This window comes from Nothobranchius furzeri, chromosome 5 (genome assembly GCF_043380555.1).
Source record: "Nothobranchius furzeri strain GRZ-AD chromosome 5, NfurGRZ-RIMD1, whole genome shotgun sequence".
NCBI classification, from domain to species: domain Eukaryota; kingdom Metazoa; phylum Chordata; class Actinopteri; order Cyprinodontiformes; family Nothobranchiidae; genus Nothobranchius; species Nothobranchius furzeri.
The window spans coordinates 27,272,597-27,298,112 of NC_091745.1; the positions used below are offsets into that span (position 1 = coordinate 27,272,597).

A 25,516-nucleotide genomic window follows, 5' to 3' on the forward strand; every position below is an offset into this window, starting at 1 on the left:
TTATAGAGAGCACGCTGGGACCGATGGACTGAAAAGCACTTTTAAACAAAGATGAGGGTAAAATGTCGAGGGGGCATGCAGAGGTCTTCATAGAGTTAACTAGTTTGGTTAACTCGGGCAAAGAAACGGGAGCAAAGCTATCTAGGATGATGATGCCATAGCCCTGACACTCCATGCTGCCCTGTCACACCTGGAGAAGAGGGACACGTATGTGAGAATGCTGTTTGTAGATTACAGCTCAGCATTCAACACCATCGTTCCCTCGAAGCTGGACAGGAAACTGCAGGATCTAGGACTGAGCAGCTCCCTCTGCAGCTGGATCCTTAACTTTTTGTCTGACAGATGCCAGGTGGTCAGACTGGGCAGCACCACCTCATCCCCCGTCACACTGAACACTGGTGCTCCGCAGGGGTGTGCGCTGAGCCCTCTCCTGTACTCATTCTACACCTACGACTGCACGGCCATGAGAAACTCCAACATCATTGTGAAGTATGCGGACGACACCACAGTGGTAGGTCTCATCACCAACGACGATGAGACGGCCTACAGGGAGGAGATCAGCGCCCTGACCCACTGGTGTCAGGACAACCGTCTCACCCTCAACGTCACAAAGACAAAGGAGATGATAAAGGACTTCCGGAGGTGCAGAGGAATACACCCCCCCCATCACCATCAACGGCGACGCTGTGGAGAGGGTGAGCAGCTTCCGTTTCCTTGGAGTTCATCTGGCAGAGGATCTAACGTGGTCAGTGCACATGAACAATACAGTGAAGAAGGCACAGCAGCGCCTCTTCTTTCTCAGGAGATTGAAAAGATTTGGCATGAGCTGTCGCATCCTCAGGTCCTTCTATCGCTGTGCCATTGAGAGCATCCTCACTGTGCAGAAAGGATTATTGGAGGCGAGCTTCCCTCCCTCCAGGACATCTACAGGAAGCGGTGCCTGAGGAAAGCGGGGAGGATCATCAAGGACTCAAGTCACCCCAGCCATAAACTGTTCAGACTACTTCCATCAGAAAGGAGGTTCTGCAGCATCCGGTCCAGAACCAGCAGACTGAGAGACAGCTTTTTCCATCAGGCCATCAGACTGCTGAACACATCGCAGACACCTCACCCTCACTACTGAAACTCCAACATTACACGCTCCATACTGTACATTAATGCCACTGTTTAGCACAAACCAACCTCTGTACATTTTATATCTCTTATCTATTCATGTTTTACAAACGAATAAAACAAGTTTATTCGTTTGTAAAACATGAATATACACACTATACACACACTCACACGCACACACGTAGAAAAAAAATACTACCACACACATTAGTAATGTATATACCTTACATACTATACATATTATAGCTTAGATTAGCCATTTTTTTATTTTATATTTTGCTTGTTTTTACGTTACTGTATTTTTTCACAACTCTGTTGCTGTGAAGCTCGCACACAAGAATTTCACTCGCATGTACTGTACCAGTGTACCTGCACATGTGACGTGACAATAAAAGTGATTTGATTTGATGGGCCTGGTTGGAGTCGGGAGAGGCGGCGATAAGGCTGAAGGAGAGATGCTAGATCTAACCTTATTGACTTTGTCCACGAAGAAAGACAGAAAGTTCTCACAGTCTGCAACAGAGTGGATGGAGGCTGTAGGAGAGGCAGGAGAGACGATGCTGCTGATGGTGTTAAACAGCACCTTGGGGTTCCCTTTGCTCTGGGACACCAGGTTGGAAAAATAGGAAACCCTAGCGTCTCTGACTGCAGAGTTAAAGGATGACAGAAGACCCTTTAGGTGCAGCAGATGGACGTGGAGATGGGTTTTCTTCCACAACCGCTCAATTTTTCTGCATTGGCGCTTCAGGCTGCGAAGGCTGTCATTAAACCAGGGAGTAGGGTTCACTGTAGGAACTGATCTGGTTCTGACAGGACAGATGTTGTCCAGAATGGAGAGGCAGTGCTCGTTGAACTGAGAAGTTAAGGAATCTGGGTCGTTATCAGAAGAACAGGGTGGATCAAAAGCAGCAGAAAAATTGCTAGCTGTGCTCTCATTAAGAAAACGAGAACTAACCATACGGCGAGCAGGAGGTGGGGACGCAGAAACTGACAAGTTAAAGAAAATGCAATGGTGATCTGAAATATAAACGTCCTCAGGACAAACACTGTCAGCATTTAGACCCAGGGTAAAAACAAGGTCTAGAGTGTGCCCCCTGGTGTGTGTGGGGCCAGAAACATGCTGGGTAAAGCTGAATGAGTCCATTAGGCTGGAGAAAATCATGGCAAAGAGATCGGAGGGATCATCAACGTGGATGTTAAAGTCACCAACAATCACCAGTCTGGACAGCTTCACAGAGGAGGATAGAAAGTCACTATTTCCTGAAGGAAAGAGCTGTTTGGACCAGGTGGACGATAGACCACAACACAGTAGAACGGGTCCTTACGCACGACTTTAATCAGCTGCAGTTCAAAGGAAGCAAAGTGACCAGAGGTTGTAGAGCTACATGGAAGATGGTCTCTGAAAACAACAGCTAGGCCTCCACCACGACCAGAACCCCGGGGCTGGCTAAGAAAAGAATAACCACTCGGGCAGAGTTCAATCAGACCAGAATAATCAGATGTTTGCTGCCAAACTTCAGTCAGAAACAGAAAATCCAGGTTTTTAGAGAGAATTAGATCATTGAGCTGGAAGGACTTGTTGTTAACAGAGCGGGTATTTAATAGAGCCATGCTGAGTGAGGTGGAGGAATCAGAAACTACAGAAACAGCTGGAGTTAGTGGACGTAAATTAGCAGGGTTAGATCCACGGTGTTTATAAAAACCACTTATGGAGGGAACAGGAGGAGAAACCACAGGAATGAGGATAAACCGACCTTAAAAAACCTGGACGGATGAACCGCGTCCCAACGCGGCCTGGCGGGAATGCGGAAGTAGCGCTCAAGTCGCCAAACAAAGGACGAGAAGCTAGAAGATCACGCCGATGTTTACTAGATAAACCACGCTTTAAGATAAGTCTTATTCTCACCGGGATTCCTGCTTGTTTACCTCTTTTCCTCCGACATTTTCCCGGGACCGGATAAACATTGCTGGAGGCATCCTAGTAGGAATCATTTGGCTACGGGCCAGCACGCCGCTCAGGTAAACAAGCAGGAAGGTATGTCCTTGGTGTATCTTGGACGATCGTGAACGAACGGAAGGACAAAAGAGTCTGGCGATCATAGGAGATGGTAGCAGGGACATTACCAAAGAGGATCGCAGACAGAAGCAAGGTGGAAAAGAGGAGGTTAGTGGAGAAAAGTTTGAAAAAGTGGCCGGTGACCGCGGTTAAGCCAAGCACTGGCGCCATCTTGTTACAAACCAGAAGCAAGTGAGATTTTCAGGAGCTTTTCTCTGTTAGAGCTGGAGGTCAGACCACCAGGATCTGCATATGACTGTGGAGGACAAGACGCCTTTAGCGGCTTGTCAAAAAATATTGAGTGCGGCTTTGATCGCAATAAAAATCCATTCATGCCCAAGATAAATGTTTATGTTTATGTATTTAGCAGACGCTTTTGTCCAAAGCGACTTACAAGTGATAATCGGCATTTTGCCCTTGAGGCTAACAACAACAAATTGACATCAGTCATTGATGGAATGGAAGGCCGTGACAGAGCAGAGACTAACCCATACCCTTTTTCTACCACCACTGCGTTATCTTTTGTAAAAAACACAATTACCGCCACAGTCTAATCACTTATAAACGGCCCAAGGATCGGTGATGCCAGCTCCGAGTTGCGGCAAATGGGTGGCATTGTTTTTTATAAACGAGGCTAATATGGCTCACATTCTTTTTGGCGCATTACCGTTTACTGGGTCAGAGTGTTTGTAGACAAACTAATGTCTGCTAGAAAGAAACAAAGCTCCCATTGCCCTGGAGTCGGGGCACTTTTACCAGTATTTAAACATGGCATCTGTCCAGTGCTGGTATCAGCATTGGTGCATCCTAACTAATTATAATAAATATTTCTGCTGGAATATTGCACAAACCATAATTTTATTTCCTGAGGTAGAATATCATAATGATCCAATAAGGTGAAAAACTAAACCACAGAAACTAAAACCATTGGCCTCAGACCTGGAGGAGAGCGGTCCATGTGGGGTCCTGAAGCAGGGAACTCCCCGAGGCCTTCGTTTCCTGAAGGCCTGCTCGATCAGCTTGGCTTCTGAAGACGGGTCTATCCTCCAGAACGAACCTTTACCAGGTTCTTCCTGCGACCTCGCCACTTTGATGAAATAACGGTTCAGAGAGAGGTTGTGACGGATCGAGTTCTGCAAAGAAGGAAAACACAAGTGGAACACGCTGCAGCTCACATTTAGAGAAGGACCTGGACCCAGAACCAACCTGCCAGCCCTTGTCTGCGGTCCTGTAGTACGGGTAGTTCTTCGTTATATGATTGTAGATTCCATTTAGTGTGAGCTGCTTGTCCTGGGCCAACGTGATGGCCTGGACAATCAGCTGTGCATAGGAGTACGGAGGCTTGGAGTCATCCTGCAAACGTTTAACAGATTTAAATGTAAACAACCTTTTCATTTTTGATGCTGACTGGTGTTAACATGTTAAATGATCATGAAAATGAAGTTTAAATGATTCAGCAAGCTAAACAGTTTAGTAGTTTTAAAGTTAATTTGATTTCGCCACTTGATGTTTTATGATTCACTCTAGGGCCCTGGTCCAAACTTTAAAGCTACCAGTGAGTTTTGTTTGTTTGTTTCACATCTAGTCTTGATTTCAACCTAAACAAGACCATTTTGTTATAATTAGCGTGAAAAGTTTTAAGGTTTCAGAGCAAAAAAAATAATAATTTCAAAGAAAGTAATTATAACAGCCCTAATATCATTCAGTGATTAAACGTTTCAGGTATTTGAGTGAGTCTCTAGGATGAAAGGACTCCATTTTCTTCAGGAGACTTTATTCTCTTACTTTTTGTCTTGCGATAATTTAAGTATACGTAGTAAATGTAATAAGGACAACGAAGTGAGATCTGATCAGCACCCGTGTTTATACAGAACAAACCGAAGCCCACACCGATGGGATGCGTGAGCAGCGCTCACCTTGGGACTGTCCCCTCCAGAGGCCTCTTTGTCGTTCTCAGGCTGGGAGTTGTCGTTTATGAGCTGCAGCTCTGCAGAGCTGACCATACGACCTCCCATCCTGTAGCCTGAAGATCCAGCACCCCGCGGGCTGGAGGGGCAGGAATTAGCAGCGCTGCACAAAAATAAATGAGTGAAGATTAAATCAACCGAAATCCCTCTATGGATGATTAAACCAAAACAGGACTAAAGTCTGGATTCTGTTTTGACTCTTAAGCCTGATGCATGCTTCTCCATCAGCTCCAACAGGGACAGACACGCACGCACGGACGGAGACATTTTGCCTTCATACTTCTCCGTCTCCTGGAGAGTGTTGCAAAGCAATTCTCCGCCAGGACAACAGAGGACGTAGCGCTGTTCTGTGGTATCCTGTAATGTATCGGGTCCAAGATTGTGTGTTTATATTGTGTTTTTTGTATATAAGAGACTTTTTAACAAAGACAAATTTGTCTTTCATCCTCCTCCACCTCTTCATGCGCTCGCCACCTCTAAACTAGGGTTGTCACGATACTAAAATTTCAAACTCGATTCGATACTGGAAAAAAACTCGATACTCGATTTCGATACTATTTAACAACACCAATTTATTGAACAAGTTTATTCAAAAAATAATATTCCTCAATTTATATTGCAAAAATTAAATGTTAAGAATTAAGTGTATAAAGTGCTTAAACCTTTCAAGTATCAGCATTTTTTAAAAACGTGCATATAAAAACTGGCGAAAGTTAACACTTTAAATCATGAATTGTCTCACTATATATACACTATTTGCAGAGTGATGTTTTGCTGCTTAAACTCTGTTTAAGGTGCATTTTTGTCATAAGATGTAATGCCATATGTTTTGTTCTGTACTTTTGAACAACTCTGTTGGTCAATAAAGGGAGAAAACGAACTTCTCCACAGTAGGACAAAGGTACATCTAATCTTAGTAAAAACAGATTGGCGCACGGCAGTGACGTCATTAAAAGCGCCGGTTAGATTAGCCGCGGCTAGTCTGTTCACGCCTAGAAATCCCAGACTCGCTCCAAACGAACAGGGGAATCACGTTAATGATTCCTAACAAAACCTTTCGACATGAAGATGTTTTGGTGCAGATAATGTCTTATTTCGAGGCTGCACCATGGGAGCCCGTCCGCACCTGTTATATGGATATACGCTGACGGCGATTCGCCAATGGATCTAAATACCCCGGGGAATCCAAGTAGCACCAAAGTTGTCAGCGTGACTAAACAAACGTACTGCATGCTAGAAATTAAGTCCGGGTTGCAATAAACGGGAGTTTCCTTTAAGCACATAAGCGTGAATATACAACTACGTGTCGGACTTGGTATGCTAATTAAGTTGGGCTGTGAAGCGCCTCCCAAATTCGCTGTTTATGTTTTTGTTTATTTATTTGGCAGACAAAACTTGGATCAGAGACAACTCGCGTGGGAAATTGCAATGTAGCCATGCGGCGTCTTCTTCTTGTTTGTCTGGGAGGCGGAGGCTGCTTTACGGCTTCTGGCTGTCGTGCGTGTCGGTGTACTTGAAGAAGGCTGTGTATAATAGTCCATGATATCAATACCACAGGGATGGAATATCTAATTTAGATACCACTTTTAGTATCAATTTTTTTGACAACACTAGTCTAAACCCACGTTTTCTGTCATTTACGTCCACAAATAAAACACCTGCTGCACATCTTTTCACTCCTCCAGTCACGGGGAATTAAACGTTCATATTTTTAGAGGTTTTCGCGAGGTGTTCTTCAAGCTGCTCCGTGTCTGCCGCTAGTTATCCTCGGCTCTGTTTTTGAGGGCGCAATGGCGGCACTGTAGACGACAGCGGTGCCCTGAACCAATCACAAGCTTGCGTTCTCCGTCTCAATGGACGGATGTTTAGAAAAGAGAGCTCGACTCCGTACGTCCTTGTGGAGCTCTCCAGCAGGCCCACAAGGACGGATAATGGCGTTGCGTGTCTCCGCACTGACGCAGACGGAGAAGCATGACTCAGGCTTTAAACAGAGATGTTTAATGTTTCAGCTTGAATAGGACATTTGCTTCAATGAAAGCTTCCTTCCAAAATTTGAGACATCAAAATTCTTACATATTGCTCCTTTAAATAAATAACTTGTATAAATGATGAGAGCAGCAAAAGAACAGATTTAGGCGAGGCTACCTGATGGTGCCGGTGGGCGACGGCAGGGGGCTCATTAGGTGAGCAATGTTGTCTGGAATGTTGATGGTTAGAGGAGAGATCTGGGGCTGAACTGGTTTCACTGGAGACTCTGGCGCCTCACGCTTCACTTTCTTCCCACTGGACAGGGCCGTGAAGGATATCTTAATATTGGTGCTGGGAAACCTGAAGGTGCACCTGCAGAAAGCAGACGAGAAAACAGAAACCACCACTGTGACAAAGATCTGGCTGATTCTCGGTGTAGCCTCATTAAGGTAACTGCTCGACGAGACGCTGATGTCTCCGTTTTAGGATGAAGTGATGCTCTCAGAGGAAAACAGATAAACGATGTTAAGTGGTACATTTAAAGGCAGGTTCTAGGGGATGTTTAAAAGTCCCACTGTGTCAGTGATCACAAAAAACTTAGACGAAGAGAAACACATAACTTTAGTTAGTAGAGATAATCAGGTAACCAGAGATGTCCAAATCAAGATGTTTTGTCCCTAATAAAAATGTCCACATCTGGATTGGTCCGGGTTTTGTAGTGCCAGTCTGGCCCCTGCTTGGCCAGGTTTCATTCACACAGCCTGCTCAGCAACACAGATGTCTCAGAGCATGTGGACAGGACAGAAGATGTGTGGAAAAGTCAGTGGTGTCCTACCTAAATTATTAAACAAAAGTGGCCATGAGCACTGTTGCTTCTGGAGACTCTGATATGAAGCACATGGCTTCCTACTCTCTCACTGAGAAGGCGCTGTGCTCCTCACAGCAGTCTGTTCTTGACCTGCTGTGACTGGAGCGCAAGGTCCGAGCTGCAGTCAGAAAAGATCAGCGTTTCCCCTACATAGGCTCAGTCGCTGCACCACAGCTACGAAATAACCCCCCACCCCACGGCCAACGCACAGCACCAAAACGTCCCGTCCCACGCTATCACCCTCTCATGGCAGTGGAACAGAACGCGAGTAGGGCTACGCCCTCAATAGGTAGGCGTGAACTTTAAAAGTCGTGAGTGGCTGTGTTGGGTCGGCTTTGAATTAAGCGGACCGCTGGAGAACAGGTCCAAATAAACAGTCAGCTGAGCACAGGAAACACACAGGTTACCCAGTTGTGAACACAATATACCTACCAACCCTGGGCCAGGCCGACCCAGATGAGCAAAAATCCGGAAGAATCAAAATCAAAAACAAACCTCACATCTAGGGCTGGTAGGGCTGGGGGGTAAACGATTATTTTCAAAACGATTATTCTGACGATTATTTTATTGAATAGTCGACTATTCTAATGACTATTTAGACAATTAATCTAGTGTTTATTTTTCTATTGCACAGTTAATAAAAACAAAAAATATATAATTCCTAAAAAAATTGATAAATTCTTACTGTAAGAGAATAAACACTACAGGCCTTCCATTTTGTATAACACTGCTTTTATTGTGTTGGTTGTTTATGTTCTGGTGACGTGTAGAACTTGGGAGTGCAGGCTGCTGCCTGAGAGGTGGTTGGAGACAGAGTGTCTCCATGCTGCTTTGTTTTGGTCACTTATGAGCGTGAGGCGAGTGGTGTTACGACCCTTCCTGGGGAGTTTGGCTTGTGTGTAAAAAGGAAGGGACAATAACGGGATTTAAAAGTTAAAATGATGATCAGGTTTATTTACAACTACAACAAAACATAAATCTTCCCATCCACAGGTTGGGAATAATAAAACTAATTCTGCCTGTGGGGAATTAAAACAAAAGTACAAATAACTAGGGATGTCCCACTGGGCAAAGATCACTGGGTTCTGGACCAAAATAAGAATCTCCAAAGGTCCAAACTCTAAACTGGGTGGTTAAACCAAACTCAAGGTGATATTTTAAACTAAACCAAAACCCACAACACTCTAAATGTAATAAAAGAGAGATCTACACCACAAAAAAGATGAACTCTAAACCAAAACGTAACAGCTTATCCAAACGCAAGAAGCTGTTAGCGAAGATGCTAGCAGTAGCTTTACCAACGTTAAGTTCAAGTTACCAAGTTTAAATAAACCAAAAACACCCAGCAGCAAACAGACCAGCATGGAGGAGAGACTGCTACCACCAAAACAGCTCTCCTAATGTCTGAAAGAAGCTCCTTTATGAAGGGAGAAACGCTCCCGGTGATTTTCTACATCTGCAGTAGAGACGAAGCAGCGCATCTGACCCCGGAAGTTGTTGTCCGTTGCCGGGAGACGAAGGCGGGCAAAACAGGAAAGGAATCTAGTAGTGGACGGACGTTGTTCTGGGTCTTCGGTATTTGGTGGAGATGTTAGTGAAGGCGGAGAAGAGGGCGAACTAGAGGAAAAACAAGCAAATTCCACCTCTATTTACAAACTCCTGGGGATGCAACAAGTGGGCGTGGTGCGTCGACTACCGGATCTGACGTCTACAAATTTTTAGAATCGAGCCGCCGACGTCATCGAGGCTTCGCTACAGCCCTACTCACATCGACAGACCACCATTGAATTGACCGTGCTGAAATGTGGTCTGCGTGGCACTCAGAATTAAGGGGAAGGATCGGCAGGTTAAACCACCAAATAATTCCTGAGCGCAGCCACAGCTGCAGCTTACCACTCCCCATGGGGTTGGGTCAAATGCGGAGACAAATTTCACCAGTGTTTAATAACTAAAGGGACTTTGACTTTGTCGCACCACTAAAACAAAAAGATTGGGAAAAGATCTGACTGTAAAACGTGCCCTACAAGCTCATGGACATGCAACTACATTAGCAAAAACATCAGGCTCCCACATCCCCCTCCTTGATAATTTTGCAATGACAGTCCGTCATCAGTTTGAAAAATTTAATCTCAGAGGGGTAAAAGAGGAAACGTTGATGCAACTGTGCAACATTCAGGCAGGATTAGGAACCCCGAGATACAGAGCCGGCTCACAGGCTAATTGGTTTTCAGTCGGCTTCAAACTGCCAATACTAGCAGAAAGCCGGCATCTGCTCACAGCACAGTATCCCCAACATCGTCATGTGAAATGAGCTCCGCTGCTCACAGGAGGAGACAGAAACACTTCCTGTTGAGGGGAGACACTTTCATTCTGCATGTTCTGATTCAGGATGGGCTAGGTTGCTTTTGCAGAGCCGATAAATCGCAGAAGCTCCATAAAAAGCATCAGAAACATTTGAAACATCTGACAGCAAAAGGACGAGGAAATCTAAATATATCATCAAGATGTCAAAGCAGCTTCTGTCAACCTGCTGTCGTCTCCAACACACACACACACACACACACACACACACACACACACACACACACACACACACACACACACACACACACACACACACACACACACACACACACGGCTACGTTTAAATATAGATGTCACAGATAACGTAATCAGGACTGACTTAAATATTTAATAAAAAATGAGGACAACTGCAACGCCTTGAGACTCACAAAAGAAGTACCCTGAAACATTCAGAAACATTTTGCAAACCTCTCAATAAGAAGATGTTCTTCTGTGCCCTTTTATTTTTCTTTGATTAAACCAATAAAAAACAAAAAGGTAACAATTACACTAAAAAGTAATTTAATTGTAATAAATGTAAAAAAAAAAAACACACGTTATCGGAATCAGCCAGTTTTCTGTATTATCGGACCAATCAGCGAATGGCATATCTGAGACTCAAACACTTTGATTTGGATGTTGGGTCTGTGAACGCACCACCACCAAGCAACAATCGGTGTGTTTAGTTGAGCAAGTAAAGCTGTGCAACTTCTGGCCTGCTTTGAGCTGATTTTCCTCTGGTGTGGGTGTCTTTGAGGTCTGGGCGAGTTGGAGTGCTGTAGTATACGGGGGGTAAAAAGAAGTGATCAACACCTCACGACCATCTCCAGATCAGAAACCATGTGGTCGTACAAATATCAAACATCTTTGACATTCTGCTCATACCTCATGAGGGTATTGCACTGCAGAAGCAGCGCCGTGACCCAAATGTACCAGAACTGCTCACGCAGCGCAAACGCCAACATGGCTGCCCTGGTATTTCCTCCATGTCTCATTTTATTTACACTTTTCTCTACACACAATGGCAAGGATTGTCAAGAAAGCATGTTTGCTGTGTTAATGTCAACTAAAAATATATATATGTATATCAACTAGTAATGCACGGTAAAAACGGTATAAGATAAAACCGGTATGACTTTGGCCTATGACATAGAATTTTTACAGCCAGCTAACCAGTTGCACTTGCTGAGGAGCTTCAATCATAGCTAAAACACGACAATAAAGCTGAACGTACACTCCTGCCGCCTTTGCATGAATGTTGTTAATCTGCGTCAGCTCTGGATGAAAAGCAGCAGCAGCTGCAGAGCAGAGCGTGCAGAAGAAGACGTGCTTGTAAAGAGCATGAGGTTACGTCTGATGCATGGACCTGGTTTGGAGTCAGGTGGTGAGCAGAAAAGCATCCTCTGTAAAATATGCCGGGTGAGATTAAGACATATCAGCGCTGACAGCTTGTTAACGCCAAACCCCTAAATGCCGTTTGTTTTTAACACAATGAACGCACAAGGCTTTCAAGCTTTGTGGACGTGTCCTTTCCCTCCACAGACCTTCCCAGTTTCAGCTGACAACATGACTCGTGAGCTTTGCTCTGTGAGGAAATCGCAGTTTGAGACCCTGTCCACACGTAGCCGGGGATCTGCCAAAACGTAGATATTTTTCTACGTTTTGGCCTGTCATCCACACGAAAACTGAGTTTTTTCACACGAAAACTGATCTTTTTAAAAACTCCGGCCAAAGTGAAGATCTGCGTTTTCTCCGTTTTGGGTGTCTGCGTGTGGACGGACAAAACCGGAGTTTTAAGGTCCGCAACGTCACTTTCCGCGACAAAAAAAATGCTGACATCACGTGTGCGACCTGTGTTTACACTAGCCGACAGCATGGATGCCCTCAGAGCTGCGCTCGCTTTATCAATCGTCCAAGCGCTTTTTGCTTGTTTGTTTTTGCAAGCGGAATTACTGCTCCTTGCGGAAGACCACAGACGAAGGACGAGGTTAAGAACGGGGGAAGTACTGCCGCCTACAGGTCTGGCATGTCCTTAACAACGTATTTATCCGGGTACGTGTTGACAGAGTTTTTTTTTAAACGAGGTGGTGTGGATGCAAGTTTTTGGAGGGGCGGATATTCGTTTTAAAAAAACGGCTACGTGTGGACTAGGCCTGAGATGTAAGTTGAATGCTACGAGTGAAAAACTTGCACAGCAAACGCTCGGCTTAAGTCGAGCTTGCCAATAATCAAGGTAAAACTGGGGGGGGGTCTTTATCCGAGTATACATGTCCATTAGAAAACCCAATTATTAAATAAGCATTCTACTCCGTTACAGACGGCAGCAGCATGCGTCCTTTTGTGTCTGCATTCTTCTGTTTAGCCAATAGCGACACAAAGAGGCCTTTTCCAAACTCAGCCTATAACAGTTCAGTACAACGTGGGTAAACTCAGCTCACTTCAGAGTAAAAGTGGACACGGCCCGGAGGGAGAGGGGGTCTTTACTCGAGACAAAAACTGCATGAGGTGATCAGTAAACAGTGTGAGGTGATCCGTATGCTACACAGAAACACAACTCGGCACAAAAACTGTGGTGTTGTTGAACATCCTGCTAAGTTTTATGGCTTCTCGTCAGACTGAAATAGAAAGCTCTGTAGCAACCAGTGATGCGGCCTCCTAATCAATTAGAGACCGCCAGTTGAGATACCGGCCTGGGTCAGCCCTCGGAACCACAACGGAGCAGGGACTGAGAAGTAGAGGAAAATACTGAACAGCCCCCTCCCGAGTCATGCAGTGGAAAAGCCCTAAAACACTGGCAGGACTGAAGCGGTCACTGTTTATTTGGCATCTCTGGAACTGTTTGATGGTGTTACAGGGGTAATATGTGGCGATGATAATATTAGAAGACCGCTTCAGTGACTTCATCAATCCCAGAAGGAGGATTTCCCGGACGGTCATAACTCAGCTGAGCTTTTTACATGCAGAGGAACTGAGTTTCTATATATGTTATCTGGATACCTTAGCCTGAGTAGAAGTAGTCCAGTTCAGTTTGACTTTAGTCAGACAGACGTGTTTACATGCACTCTGAAAGTCCAACTTCAGTTAAACTAAGCCAACAACTCTGTTTTCTGACTCTGCACCTGAATGCATTGAATGAATAACCTGACATGTTCCAATGCTTGTGAATTCACCATTACCACGAGCCAATTGTCACCATCTACACCAGACCTTCCACGTGGAAGTCTCAACTTCTGGAAACATGATCTCAACTTAATCAAAAATGAAAACCAAACAGAGTTGAAACAAAGAGTCATCACTTAATACTTGCGTTTTATTTAATTTGCAAATCTTGGCACCTCTATAGGAAGAACAATCAGGTTGGTGTCATTAATCACACACAGATTACAGAAGCCTCTTAATAACCTTGACTTTTTTTTTTCTTTTGCAAGAATAATGAGGCACATACTTCAAAAACAGTCCCTCTGCTGCTAAGCTGAGAAAACTGCAACAAACAAAGCTTGTTAGACTGAAAGCCCCCCCCCCCCCACACACACACACACACACTACTAAGAATGTAAACAAAAGAAGGCAGACTGATATGAACAGAGGGAGAGGATGGGAGTATGAGGGAGAAAGGGGATGGGAAGGTTGTTGCGCTCTGCTGGATTGGTTTACGTCACCAAAAAGGAATCCCAGGAATACAACCGACCTATACCCTGAAACACGACTCCCAGAGTTTTCTCATCTCCTCACAGAGAGTTTAGGGGTCTTCTCTAGTCTAAGCTCTCTAGTACAAGCACATGTAATAAAATATGATTAAATGCCTCCTTACTAGCAGTCCATCAGATCAATATCAGAATCTGAAACCGCTATCGCTCCACCCTAGTGCCTCTCTGTTTGTATTTACAAACCTAAAGAGCGAGCAGTACAGAAAACAAATCAACCCTGTGATGAACTTGCAGTTGTAGAAGAGTAGCTGTGTGCACAAGGTCGGTTAGGAAACAGCATCAAGTCAAAACAAGTCAACTTACTTTCTGTGCGGGTGAAAAAATTGGTTTTGTGTGTGTTGAATGATTGCACAATACCAACGAGCAGTGTGCAAAGTCTGAGCTGCACTGGCAGAAGCTGGCAGCTTTGTTTACATTGCAGAGCACTTCTGTGGACAGACTGCAACAGCTTTTTGGCGTACCAACAACCAAAACAAATGCGTCCTAACATGCCTTACCCTAACCAGTAGGCAGAGTTGAAAAAACAAGCAAGACATCCTCACCATGGTCACGTTGTCTCTGGTTCAGAGGTCTATCATACCATCTATGATACCGCTGCTGCCGTGATCTCAAAATTAACCAGTAACTGATCCCTGCCATGTTTGTTTGTTGGTACCCCACAAACCCAGCTGTCTACTCGGTCTGAGTTCTCTACTCTGCCCCCTAGAGGAACCCTCCACTACTACCTGCAGTGCAGCAGCAAGTATGTAGCCTGTGCCAATGCCAGGTTAAAAAGCAGTGCTGCCACGATTAGTCGATTCGTCACGATGAGGTCGACAATGAACTTAATAGTTGGCATCATTCATTATATGATTTTTTTTTAAATCTTGCCTGCTGCAGCACCACTACTGCTTTTTGCTCAAGGCATAGCGCAGTAGTGACCATCTGGATCAGCCGCTGCTTTCTGTTCGAGGCACATGCGCAGTAGCGGCCATCCAGGTGAGCCGTCGCATCACTGGAAAAAACGAGATATGGTGAGCCGGCAACGTAGCCAAAAAGTTTGGGAGCATTTTACAAAGATAAAAGAGAAGCACGTCCAGCGCAAAACCTGCAAAGTAGAACTCTATTTTCATGGAAGTACAATGGTGATGCAGGAACACCATAAAAGGATGCACAACGTCCCGGACAACAAAGCGGGGCAGTTGCCTCTCTAAGCTAATTACCTCCCGTTAGCTGCTAACATCAACAGGGAGTTACTTTTATTTATAGCTGTAGCAACAACAGCAGTGACGGCGATTTCATTACCATTACCAGATATTCTGTTACAAACGCTAATGCTTTATTTTATCCTATTTTGTTACAGTGTACAAAACAGCGCTCCTCTTCAATGGACGAGTTTGTTACAAAGCCAACATGCACACCTTGGCAAGCAAAGACGGATATGAGCCCGCTCATGTTTCATAATCTCCCATCGTGTCTTTATAGTTAGATAGTAAATAACTGATCATACTTCAAACTAGAAGCTAATGGTGTGTATATTAGAGCAGCTGCATCCTGGTGTATAAGCAATAGGGTTGTTACGGTAACCGGTGTAGCGGTAAACCCCGGTAAAAAAGTTGACAATAATAATAACCATCTTGTTTTAAAAAAAAAACTATATTATCTCGGTGGGTTACCGTGGCTGCGGTGTAGGCGCGGTGACCCTTACCAGCCACCGTATCATCTGCTGAAGTTGCCGGCAGCACATGCGCACTTTGTTGTTTACAACCAAAACTTTCTTGAAGCTAAAGCTGAAGGAGGAGACGGCAGCATTCAGGACATTTATTATCCCTCAAAGAAGACAAAGTGGGAAGTACGGGCATTTTTGGGATATCTGAAGAATGCCGAGGGACAGCTGATAGAAGATGGCTATCCTGTTTGCAGCACGTGCAGAAAAAGTGTCTGTGAAAGGCAGCAACGCTTCAAATCTCATGACACATCTGCGTGACCATCACCCACAACTCTACAGTCAATGCAAGGCAAGCTAACGTTAGCATTTTAGCTAAAATGCGTGATCCGAGGATTTGGGTTGAGGGAGAACGCAACGAGTCGCTATATAAAGCAGCCGCAGCGCCTCTACCTGCATATAAATCGTGTCACGGACACCGCCATGTTGAAATGACGCTATGCATTACGGGGCTCCCAGGGGCAGATAAGAGTTGGTCTCTCTCAGAGAATAATTATGAATTTAACAATGATTACTGCCTGATGACATTTTCCCACATCTGCAAAGCTCACTGGAAGGACACAAACCGAGGACAATATTTTCCTGATATAGGGTTTATTACTCAAGTAAGGGTAAAAAAGTATCTGATTAGAAGGCTACTTGAGTACTGAGTATCATCTGGTCTAATATTTTTAAAATGATGACATCAAACAGACAAAAAATAAGAAGTTATGGGCAAATATTGGTATTTTAAAGACTAAAGGGGAAATATGTAAACAAATAAACAACATAATTACAAAATAACACATTTTAGGCTAAATTTAGACACAAACCAAGGACAATATTTTCCTGACATACAGGGTTTATTTACTTGTCTGCAATGTAACGCGTTTAAAAAAAAACGCGATAATACTGAAAACCGTGGTAATTGTGGTCACAATAACCGTGAGGTAGGGCTGCTCAATTAATCGAATTTTAATCACGATTACGATCTGAGTTTTGAATGATTATAAAAAACAAAACAAGCCGATTATTTGCTCCTCCCGCTTGCGCTGCCCTGAGTTGCAAATGAAGCGCTCCTCCCACAGTGTTGCCAACTTAGTGACTGTGACGCTATTTCTAGCAGCTTTTCAGACCCCCTTCTTGACTTTTTAACTTAAAAATACCTAGCGAACACCTCAGAAACATCTCTGGTAACCCTTAGCTACTTTCTGGATAACTGTCGTCGACGTTTCCTGCAGGTTAGCTAAACACTCCGCCTGCACTCCGGACCGTTCTTCAGGACATTAGGAAAGGAAATGATGTAGTGATGCGTCAGTCGCTAAAGAAACAGCTCTCGGAGCCGGCTCCTTGTTGGAGTAACCAGAGTGAGTGACACACACCGCACCTGCGGACTCCTGAGCCACTAAAAATGGCTAAATGTGCGCGTGCGGCGCGCTGAACATACGTGCAGCTTGCCCCGATTGCTGTGAGACCGGGTTGGGGGGTGCAGCTGTGGTTGGGACAATTATTAGATTAACTGATGGACCTGTAAATAAATAGTTTATAAATAAGGTATAAATAAGTTCCTCACGCTGATAACTAATAACTAATCTCTCTGAGGACACGGTGTTAGTGCACTCTCCTACAGCACCTTGACACGACTAAATACGTATTTTGCAGCATTTTGTGAACATCAATTTATTTGCATGTATTTGTTATAAATGCCACTGTATAATTCTTGCTGTCAGTATTTGCAAGATATTGCTATTTGGGTCTGTACTAGTTAGACTTAAATGAGTTAAACCAAACCCTTGGGTCATAAACTATGAGCTATAAATAAATTGATGTTTTTATACTAGGAATCAGGAGTTATTTTAGTGATCATCTTGTTTCTTATTTTTGTCCTGATTGTGCCCTGAGCAATTTTATGACTGAATAAAAACAAATAAAATCAACATAAATTGAAAAATCGTCCTAAATAATCGTGATCTCAATTTCAGTCACAATAGTCGTGATTATTATTTTTGCCATAATCGAGCAGCCCTACCGTGAGGTTAAATTTTCACACCGTGAAAACCCTAATAAGCAATAGGCTATATTATAAGTGTAAGCTATATATATATATATATATATATATATATATATATATATATATATATATACGCACACACATACACGCTACACTTTATCAATACTTTTAAAAAGCTATACTTTATGCATGACACGATTAGTCGACTAATCGCCAAAAAGACTGGTGATTAGTCGACTACTGAAACGATCGTTTGTGGCAGCCCTAGTGTATTCCAGGCCTCAGGGCTGTCCAATGTGACAGTTTGATTCTGCTCCATAAACACTGAATATTTGTTGATTCTTTAAAATTAAAAACAAAAGCATGAAAATCCAATTTCATGCAGCCACATTTTCAAATGTTCTCTAAAACATTGTTTATTCAAACACATTGTAATTCTGGTCAGTATCACACCAATTTTTTTAAGTTTTTTTTTTTTCAAATGAGCTTGTGAAAAAAAACAGAGCATATCATGAAGCACCTACAACACGATGGTTGACTTCAGCATGGGAAGAATCTCAATGTTTCACAAGTGATCATGACAATTCATGAAATAGCACTAAGTTACTGGAGAACCAAAAACAGCCGTGGATCATAGCAGCTGACACCCTTATTTTATAAGTGATGAAGAGAAGCAGTTAACCAGGCAGAGAAAAAACACAAACTGAACCTCAAACTGTTTAATTGTAGATTCCTAAAGTAATTATATAAAAAAATAAACATGCAACTAATGTCTGCATCAAACTGTTGCTGGTTAAACCGGTGCTGCAAAATGAGAAATAAATCAGATGTATCTAGTTGACCAGTAACATTTATGACTGCCTGCAGCTCAGACTTGATTTAGAAATAATATGCATGTGATTTCTCCGTGAACAAACTAAAATCTCTTCATCGTTAAATGGTACAAAGATAGAGAACAGATTCTGCAGCCATTCAATTAAAGTAAAGCAGTACATGTATGAAAGGAGTTTATTGTATGTTTGTAGCAGCAAGTCATCAAAAACAAAAAGAAATCACATAAAAATGTCCCGTCTGCAAACAGCAGTTTCAGTTTTTCTACTATTTAGATTTACAAAAAAAAAAATGCAGTATGTGTAAATTAAATGCCAAAGTAGATATTTTATATTTGTTTGCATTAACAGACTGTGTTCAGTTTAACTAAATTGATCCTACTTTTTTAAATTGCCCTTGAGAAAACATTTTTGAACTTTGAATTGGTGATAACTCATTTGCACATATAAACAAATTAAAATAAACATATAAGATGTAATTTAAGGGCTTGTAAACTGCTGCAAAAACCTTCAAGGAGCCTCAAGTCAGGACTGATAAAAACACAATGAGGCTATTTTTCTTCTGCTTTGGTGCAGCCAAACAATTAGTCTATCCAATAATGCAGATTCCAGCTCACTAAGATGCACAACTGCTCTTATTTCCTAAACATAAAAACAACTATATTTGGTGTGAAGGGATTTAGTAATGGACCATTGATCGTTTATAGACTAAAATGTAATACATAATTAAAGTACCAATTACCTAAAACTGTTTGTGAAACAAAATGCCTCAAAATAGATGAAACGCCCAAGTATAAAGCAGGTTTTCTTTAATAAACTAGTAATTTTTGTAATGAAACCATTACATAGCTTGAAAACCACAACTTAAGTTTTATTTTTTACTTGACATCTAATTTTTACTACCAGTCTACAACCAGCCATGTCAAAAAATATCAACTAGAATCCCAAAACAACCGTTTAGATTGACTATTTAGTGACCAAGGTCAGTTTATGACTCACCATTCCTAAATATAATTAAAAAAAACTGTTTACCCAAGTAAAACTGTTGTTTACTAGTCGCCGACAGACCCTCGTGGTTCGGGTTTACTGGACCAGAGGTCACGGGTTCTGCAGGTTGAGCTGCTGTGCGCCAGCAGGGCGGCGACGGACCGGTTTGTTTACGTTCAGGGGGCGAGAGAAGCTCCATTCACAAAAACAAGCAGGAGGCAGAAGATAAACGGGTCCAGTGTTTACAACACCCCCACAACATGTTTAACACGCGTTTAACGTCGTGCGCAAGACTCAGCAGCTAGATGTAAACAATAAACAAAAATAAAGCACCACAAAATATGACACTTGGGTAAACTGGATCAACTTTAGCGCAAAAGGACCCGTAAACGCGGAGCGGACCCCCTGTGGGTCTGCGGGAAATGACCGCGGGCGGCTAATGGCACCGTTACCAACAGGAATGTCAACAAAGAGCGGGGCTTTTCGCAAACAGGATGCGGAGTTCTTCTTGCTAACATGCTAGCACACGTGGTCCTCTCGACCCCTGCTAGGATATAAACCCAATGTTATTAACCGTTCCCATTAGCATTGTAGCTAGCGTCCACATGTTCCCCTAACGGTGAGGATGGGTGGGTGGGGGAGAGACTTACATTCGCGGTAGCTGCAGAGGAGGGGCGCCCCGTCTCAGGAACACTCCGTCCACAAACACCCCATTTTTACCGAGACACCTCAGATAGAAGTCTCCGCTGCCGGTGCCGTCGTCGCTGGTGGTGAATATCTCCAGGTGCCTCCGTGAGATGAAGCTGGAGTGGCCCATGCTCACGTCCACGGAGCCCTGGGAGGAGTTCCGACCGATGGTTACCGAGCGCTTTTTCATCATGTATTCGAATTCACGGCCCTCGAGCCGGGCAACCGGCCCAGACGATCCGCTAACCACAGACATGTTTGGATTTAAGCCTTAAGATGAGAAATACAACAAGGGCAAATAAAACACCGCTGTGTTCACGCACGCCCGGGAGTGGCCTTTCAGAGGCGTTTAAATGAGCAAATCTACCAGAGGGGCATCAAACTGAAAACAGGAATCCAGAGGGAAACATGCGAGGCCAGGGACAGCGGCTCCGACCCACCGCCGAGAGAAAGGGTAGCGGAGAGACCCAACCAAACGCAGCCAGGAGGGCACGAGGCATGACTGACAGCACCTTCCGCCAATGAGATTTCAGGACCATGATGAGGCTCCACGGCTTTGGCCATTGAAGCGCGAGTATTAATCAGAGGACAGATTCAAGGTCGGTTGAAGGGTAGCTGTACGTGCATATGCTCTTCGGACGGATGTAAGATGCGGTCTGAAAGCGGATCACTGACGGAGCGGATCGATCCGTTTACATCTGCAATCAATGTAAATCATTTGAGCGTTTTACAACAATCAATTGTCCACAATACGTTTTCCACACCATCGAATAATATAACAGATAAAGGACCACATTGTGCGATTAAAATCCCCCAGTTAAAAACGCAAAACGACGCTGCGTTTTGGTCCATCTGGGTATCCGTTCCTGGTTTTGTACCAGGCCCCCTTTGCAGCGACTCGATACTTTATACCAGGTTAGATATTTATGTTTTGAACAATCAGTTAAAACAAATCTCGTTGCCTTGGCTATCAGAGCTTTGATTTTCCTGCAGATGTTTAATCCTGGCTGTGCTGCCTGTAGCCTGGACATAATCAGGATGAATGCCATCTGCCGGCAGCTTGTTTGTAAATACTGTGTTTAGAGAAGTGTGATTGCACTGAGCATGTTCCAGTTTACGTGCTCTGACCTCAATCATCCAAAAGATAAAGGGAAAGAACATGCCTTTATACATTGCAATATACAATGTTATGCAAATTTGTTGCAACGCACGTTTTCTAAATTGGATAATTTAATGTTTGATTGATTTTGTGTTTCTGTTACTGTGGATCAGCCCACCAAGGCCTTGGTCTGCCAACTGATTCCTTATGCACAGGGCTGCATGGTGAGTCCACAGGTGGACAAGCCCACGTGACCAGTTTAGGTTTAAAGCCAGACCACCAGGCTCTTGCACATGGACCTCAACCCCTGGCCTGGTTTCTGGGTGGTGCTGTGCCCCTGCAAACGAAGCAGTACAACATTGTTCACTGTTGTTCAAATTTGGTTTCTGTAACATTTGTAAAGAAGACCATTTCCTACATCCTGCAAACAGAGCAGACTGTTTCAGACCTTTAAACGGGACATTTAGGACTTCCCGTTTCTGGTTCCCATTTAGGAAAGAGCAATTCCAACCAAATTTTCCACTCTGAGCATTTTTGATTTGCTCCTAATGAAAAACTACAATAGCAATACTCTTCAAACCTGGACAAGTTTACTCTACAGCATATCCATCAAACATGGTTTTGAAGTTATCAGTTTCAAAAAAAACTGTGGACCCCTGGTCTCAAAAGATCTAGTCCAGGTTTGAAGTGGCATTGTATTGTATTGTAGTTTTGGACCTGGACAGTTCCATTGTGCTTGAGATTCAAAAATAACCTCCTATCTTTTTTGAAGTTTCACAAACCACCAACCGTGTTATGTTTTCTGTTTTAAGTCTAAAACAGTGTAGTCCAGGTGTGAAGTGTCCAGGTATTACAGTTTTGGAGTCAGGCCAAGGTGGTCCAGATGCAAACTGATTGCAGTAATCTAGACTAGTAATAGTCTTTTATTGTCTTTCACAAATCAAATACTATGTTTTGTGTATTCTGTACTTTAGAACAATCTAGTCCAGTTTAAAGGTCTACATGTATTGTAGTTCTGGAGCTGGACCGGTTCAGTTGTGGTCCAGATGCAAAAATCATGCATGATCTTTTTTTTTTTTTCCCACGAATCCCATACAATGTGTTGCGGGCTCTGCTATTAGTAGAACAATGGTTCTCAAACTTTTTTCCTTGAGGACCCCCAACTCCTACATGCACATTAACTGTGATGATTTACAACTTTTATACATACCATAAATCCTCTAATCCAGGCCCAGGCCTGTATTTGACTCAAGCTCATCAAGCTCCAGGCTTTTATTGGAAGGAGGGCCAGTATTAGAGGCAGGCCTCTATTTCTATTTGAGCAAAATGAACTAATGGTTCGCTGGAGTTTTTGACAATTAATATTGCACCCACATTTTAAAAGTTAAACACATTTCTTTTAACACGGTAGTTTCTGCTTCAGCCCCCCCCCCTCCCCCTGCTTCAGCCCTCTCCCCCCTCCCCCTGCGCAGCGGCCGCAAACTCACTGATGCGCCTGCAGCCTCTCGGAGTTCCTGCTGCTCTAAACATTAAAATAATTATTTCATTTTCTGTTCCTCACTTCTGATTACCTTCAATGGTGTCTGTTTGTTGCAACCAGCAGGTACAAAAACTAACTTGTTTTTATTTTACTATTTTTCTGTCCTGCCTGTTTATTATCTTCCTGCATCTCCTCTCAATCCTAAAGAAAAACTGCTACCTGGGTTCATATATATCCACCTCATGAGTTACCTTTGAACTGCAGTTCTAAAAGATCTACCGACCGCTAAAACAGCGGAGTGCTCGCTGTTTGGCGGCCGCATCAATGATCGGTGCATCACCGGAGGACAAAACAGGTGATGCACCCTGCTCCACAGCAGCGAAACGCATCAGGCGCAAATAAAAGACAGAAAACATAAAAAGGAAATGAGGCGACATGAACGATCGCGTGTTAAATTAGTTTTTGAGGTGGCGACACCTGATTTGATAATGTTACTGTGGCCGTGCTCAGGACGCAGATGTCTGGAGCGCGGCAACAATCAGAGCTTTGTATGCGCAAGCTGGTTAAGGTTAGGATGGGGGTGAGGGGAAGGTTAAATTGCAAGAGGGTAAAGGTCACAATTTGGTTAAATATCAATTTTACGGTGGGTGTCAGTACCGACGCTCTGGCACTGCGCATTGCCTCCCGACGCGCAGGAGCTTGTCACCTGCTGACAGCAGGCTGCTGTCTTTTCCGAGGACTGCATCTTGCCGGTCATTATCACGTGACAGCGACTAGTTGATGACAAGCATAAAAAGTCACTATAGTGAAGTCGACTAGTTCATACAACCCCTGCTACTGCTCCCCAGAGTGTTCTGCAGCATAATCAGCACGTTCTCTTTGAACTTGATATCAAATTTTCGCCTCCTCTTCATCTCCGCACGGTTAAAGTTACCCTCGCGGTCTATCACTGGCAAATCAAAAGTGAGACGGATGACACAACCGCCCCCCGTACTTGCTTGTTACCACATTCCACCCGGCCACAATAAAAAAACGGCCATTATTCACCTCCGCCGACTCCGACACCGGCCAAAATATGATACCTGGCCGTTAATTAAATACAGGCTAATATTAGAGGATTTACGGTACATAACTTTTGTATGGTGATTGGGATTTTATAAATTTAATCTTTATGAATAAAATCTTGCTAACCTCACAACTTCAGCACAGAAGAAACCGTGGGGACCCCAGGGGGTCCCGGACACCGGTTTGGGAACCACTAGTCGAGAGTTGTCCAGGTTTGAAGAGTATAGTTTTATAATAGGAGCAGATTAAATGCTCAGGTTGGAATGACCCTTTCCTAAACGGTAACCAGAAATCCAACATCAGTTCCATGATGTAAGGGTTAGCGGTGTGGAGCTGACACTAGTGGGGATGTACCATAAGAAGCAGTTTTGGGAAATTCATTTTTGCAAAAAAAAAATAGTTTCCATCGTTAGATAAACATTTGCGGAAGAGCACATTTCTTCTCCTTGATCAATTTTAGTCTTGAAATAAATTCTGTAAATGAAAAGTTTGTTGTATTCATTTTAAATCCTCATTTTATTTGAGTCAATGATGTTACAGAAGTATTTTGTGTTTATTATAGGCTACTTATCCTTCATTTAGTCTTTTTTCCAAAATGAAAATAATGAGATTCACTGAGAGAGACAGACAAAGTGTCACTGGCTGCTGTTGTAGTTCCCTCATCACACACCATGCTGAGATGAAGAACCGTTTGAGCTGACAGCTGAATCATTTTGTTGATTAAATGTATTTAATTACAGGCTGGTATGAAACAACAGTTCAACCATTTTCATTTGTGTTTCTCTTTGCTGCTTGTGATACTGTCGCGTGCCCGTCCCATTTACCGGTTCCTTTAAAACCCAGTTCCGTTAGAACTTATGAGACGGTGCATCTATCAGGGTTCGAGTGGGGGTGTCGGCGAGTTTAATCGTACTAGACCCGGGTTTGGACTATCTAATTAGAATCTTGGCTTTTATTTTAAAGGTGAAATGACTTGTACGAATAGCCAGCCTCAGAGTATTCCACTTCTTTTAAACTCGTTACCTTTTGGTTAAGATACTAGAGAGAAGTCTGGAGGCAAGCCAAGCCTCTCAGCAATTGTTTGGATTACCCAGAATTAATTGCGCCTCTAACAGCTTATGTGGGAGGTTGGTAACTATAAAATGATTTATGCTAGTTGATCAGGCTATCATAAGTTTATCAATTTATTTATTAATCCAACCTTCCAGCTGTTAGAGACTTTTTCAACCTGCAATCAGAGCCAAAATAACCTCTAATAATCTGTTTTTATCGCCCTTAAGACAACTCGTTACTCGCAAGGAGGGGGAAGTTAAAACTTCCCTTATCTTAAGGTTTCTTTATATTATTCTGTTACAAACTGCAAAGTAAGTCCTGATAATTCAGAGACCTGTGATCGACAAGCTTACCTCTGTGCAATTTATGGCCAGGGCCCCAAACGTGAAGCTTTAGAGAAAACCTGAAAGAATCAGGATTATGTTTCTTTTTCAAAAAAGGTTTATTACAAAATCAAAATACAGAAATGGGTAAATAAAAAACAACTGCTATCCCCCACGGAGGAATTAGTTCAAAATGATTTAATAAGAGTTAGTTTACACTAGCTCCTGTCTTCTCAGAATCTCCCCAAAACAGCTCCCAAGTCTCCCAGCCCGAT

The 25,516-nt window shown here is 43.3% G+C and overlaps 1 protein-coding gene across 1 annotated transcript in view; it reads right to left on the reverse strand.

Moving 5' to 3' along the window:
• Positions 1 to 20,848, reverse strand: part of foxk2b (forkhead box K2b) — a 32,417-nt gene extending 11,569 nt beyond the window's left edge. The window contains exons 1-5 of the mRNA XM_015948924.3: positions 20,185 to 20,848; positions 7,282 to 7,476; positions 5,086 to 5,239; positions 4,376 to 4,522; positions 4,109 to 4,302 (exon numbers count right to left, since the gene is read on the reverse strand). Of these exons, the coding sequence (XP_015804410.1) occupies positions 4,109 to 4,302; positions 4,376 to 4,522; positions 5,086 to 5,239; positions 7,282 to 7,476; positions 20,185 to 20,477 (983 nt within the window). The 5' untranslated portion in view covers positions 20,478 to 20,848. The remainder of the gene's footprint in view (positions 1 to 4,108; positions 4,303 to 4,375; positions 4,523 to 5,085; positions 5,240 to 7,281; positions 7,477 to 20,184) is intronic.
• Positions 20,849 to 25,516: the final 4,668 nt, after the last annotated feature.